Genomic DNA, 3603 nt, shown 5'->3' on the forward strand with positions numbered 1-3603 from the left:
AGCTAGTCAGTAAAGCAACCACAATTTTAAGTTTTGTTTTCAAATGCCCAAGGTTTTTAAAACGCCCTTTTCGTTTTTCTTGACTATTAAGACCATGAGAAATAGTGGAGACAAATTAATGTGTTTGTTTGTTGTTTTTATGTAGCCTGTGGTTAAAAATATTTGTATATCATATCTAAATAGTTTTAGGTATTTTTATTTTCAAGATGGTTGAATTTATATTTGCAAAAGTAAATGGTGCTGGGTATTAGAGCTAATGTCGTCCTGCGATAGGTTTGGACTAGGAAGTAAATTATCCATAACTCTGAAGGAACATCCGAAACATGTAATATATTTTACAAAAACAAATTATGTTACTAGATCTGAAAGCAATATGACACATTTTTACAAAAATGAATGCAATTTATTTTTTAAGGGGATGGGGAAGAAGTAAAGAACACTATGCAATTAAATAAATAGTTTAATTTTTAAAGTTGCATCAATCTGTACATATGTGCATGAAATTCATAATAGATATGACAATTATAAAAGTCCCTCTATTGAGGGAAAACTACTTTCCGAAAGTTTTCTCGTGAGATTTTCATGAATCTGTCCAATCACCTGATTGTCCAAATCACGAACTCTGGAATCCAACGTAACATTGAAGCCAGTATCCACATCACAAGCACTGTGCACTGCTCCAGGCCACTGAAGTTTTAGAAGAGACGGTGTCATGACTAGACCACCTGAGCTCCCTGGGCATGTGGCTGCATCATAATATTTGACAATCCTCAGCCCATCTTCCTCTTCTTTTTTAATGTGTCCAAAAGTGATGGCTTTAGAAAGCCCATGTGCATGGGCTATCACAGCTACCCAGCTCTGGCTATGCTTAAGCCCATGACTTGTCTGGGACTTGTGGGTGCTTTTCACCATCTGATGATAGCTAGACTTGGCATCCTTCAGAAGGCAACTGATTAAGTAAAACAAATTACGGTCATGTGACATGACATGGAGGGTGACATGGTCCTGACTGTTGTTGACACCCACTATGGCAGTAACATGGCCATAAACTACCTTGGTCTGATCTGGAGAATTGAAGAAAAATTTGACAACTGCACATTCAGCCTCTGATTTATCAAAGATGACATGCTTATTAGTGTGAATGTACACTCCACTATAGAAATGGTGTCTGTCAGATCCATCCTGCTCACTCCCATTTGGTGAACTAAAACTACGAGAAATCAGTGAAGGTTTCATTTTCAGACGTTGACTATAATATTCCAAAGGGCAGGCATTTTTTTTACATTTAAATTTGAGCATCTCATTATCCACTGAGGCAATAAAACCAGAACCATTTCTTTTATTTTGTGTTCCTATGTAATGACTGTGCATATCTTTAGGACCCCTGGCCGGACTAGTATGGAAAACTGAAATTTGAACAACTAACTGAGCAGCACAGTTAAAGAAAGTCAAGCTGTCTTCATGCTGAATTTCAACTGGTAGGTTTCTAACCTGAAAAATTAAACCAATGTAAATGGCTTTTTAACAGATAACAAGAAACACAAAATTTAATTCTATAAATTAAATTCTATAAAGTGTAATTGTATGAACTAAATGTTTTCTTTTCACAAATTTCCTTGCATTCTATAAATTTAGCAAATAAATCATAGTGCGCTTTTAAGTATTTATCTTATTTTGAATAATTAAGCGAGAAAAAAAACAATGGATATATAGATACTGTTTTCCCTATAGATAATTATTTTTAAAATATCATTAGTTTCTGACTTTATTCAGCCTTTATTATTTATTTTCTAATTTTGTTCATTATTCTCTTCATGTTTTTTTCCCTCACAATTCTGTGTGATAATTATGACTAAATCATCATAAATGACAGAATGATAATCTATTTAGACTAGATTACATATTTTTAGTAGTCTATATGCTAAAGGTCCTTTAATGGATAAGAAATTGGCCTCTGAACTATAGAGGATAAAGTGCATGAATCCACATCACAACTGTACACTACCATACAATTTTTTTAAAAAGTGTTTATTCTAAATAAAATATTAAATTGACTCATCTTCTTATTAAAGTTAAGAATCATTTGAAATTCATAAGAGATATTTCAATTTAAAATGAACTGCCCTGGTATATAAATGGATGGAACATCTATTAAAATTGTGTCCACCTTTGATGTATATTAAATTGTTTTTTATTTTATACAATAGCATCCAGGCAAATCTTTTGGAAGAACGATAATGGGAGGGCTTGGAGGAAAGTGAAGAAAATTGGACAGGAAGGGTTAGAAGGTTTTTTTCAAGCCTAAATTCTGACTTCCTCTAAATGTTTTGAAAATTCAATTGAACATTTAGTCTAGTACAAGTTAATATATATAATAGTTTTGTTTCATTATTTTTCTCCAAGCAAACAAGAGACTTATGGTACTACATAGTTTTACTTAATTCACAAAAAAGGCAAAAATACTCACTTTAAGGTCATCAACAGCATGAAAATCTTTATGCCCAGGATTTTTTGAACATCTTGAATATTCTGTTAAATCTGTATTGGCTTCATATGACTGTTCTATGGAGATGCCTGAAACTGGGTCACCAGCTATACAGGTATTTTTCTGAGAAGTCTGGACCCTATTTTTCAAACTTAAATTTGGTGTATTCTGTTTGTCAGGTTCTAATTTAGCCAAATCATTTCTATTGAGCTGATGATCAGTTTGAGTGACTAAGTTAGAAAAAAATGATAACCATTTTTTATGATCATCATCTTCTAGAGAACTCGTAGCAAAACCAGGCTGCAATCTTTTAGCATTGCAAAAATTAGACTCTTTCACTAATAAATTCAACTGGTTATTTATATTGTCAGCAGAAGTCACATCCTTCAAATGAAAAGAGTCATGGCTTGTACAAGGCTTGTTGCCATTGATTTCTTCATTGCTCAGACATATGTTGCTGTCATCTAATAACCAGCTTCCAGAATCTAAATTTAGGTTGAAACTAAGCAGCGGAGTATTGCTTTGATCTTCTAGTGATTGGTAAATAAGTGATTCAAAAGAGGATGGTTCCTCATAAGATAACTTTCTTGTTTTAGGCTGTGACAAGAAATTCATTTTTGCATTCATATGTCTTTCTTCAGATGTATCCAAAGCAGCCTTGTCACACTCTGGGCTTTTTGCTCGCTTTTTTTTGGTTATCTCTTTAAAACAAGCCATTTTTAATTAGTAGTCTTGTTAAGAAAGAAGAATTCTTGATCTTGAAGTGAAAGAAGTCAAACAGATTTCTCTTCTGAACTTCTTTAAATGGCTTTAAGTAAAATAATCTGAAAGAGAGAGAATTATTTTTAAAACAACATAACAAGCTATGATATAAACAAGAAAAATATAAAAATACTTATAAGAGTAATTGTATCATTTGAATAAGTTTGGAGAAAAAAGGGGGTATCTGGTTGAAGGTTACCAAGACAGCTTTTTAAATGTATTTTAAAATAAAATTCAAACTTGAAGGCTCAAGCCTCCTCAAGCTAACACACTAACCACTTTGCTAGTAAAGTGCTTATGACAATAGGAGTTTTTTATAGCTATGTATTGTTGGTTTCAAACTTCAAAGCGACAAA

General features: G+C 32.7%; 1 protein-coding gene across 1 annotated transcript; it reads right to left on the bottom strand.

Annotated features, from left to right (window-relative positions):
• Positions 1–446: 446 nt before the first annotated feature.
• On the bottom strand, positions 447–3202 carry LOC106078033 (uncharacterized). Its single transcript, XM_056020071.1, has 2 exons — positions 2468–3202; positions 447–1491 (listed from the first exon to the last, which is right to left on the bottom strand). Exons 1-2 carry the CDS (start codon positions 3200–3202, stop codon positions 523–525), a joined length of 1704 nt encoding a protein of 567 aa, XP_055876046.1. The 3' UTR covers positions 447–522.
• Between the last annotated feature and the right edge of the window lie 401 nt (positions 3203–3603).

Source organism: Biomphalaria glabrata, chromosome 2 (assembly GCF_947242115.1).
Source record: "Biomphalaria glabrata chromosome 2, xgBioGlab47.1, whole genome shotgun sequence".
Lineage (NCBI taxonomy): Eukaryota > Metazoa > Mollusca > Gastropoda > Planorbidae > Biomphalaria > Biomphalaria glabrata.

Excerpts from the sequence above, each read along its gene's own strand:
- LOC106078033 (XM_056020071.1), bottom strand. The coding sequence starts at position 3,202 with ATGGCTTGTTTTAAAGAGATAACCAAAAAAAAGCGAGCAAAAAGCCCA. Across the intron at positions 1,492-2,467 it reads ATGCTGTTGATGACCTTAAA|GTTAGAAACCTACCAGTTGA; the intron begins GTGAGTATTTTT and ends TTAATTTTTCAG.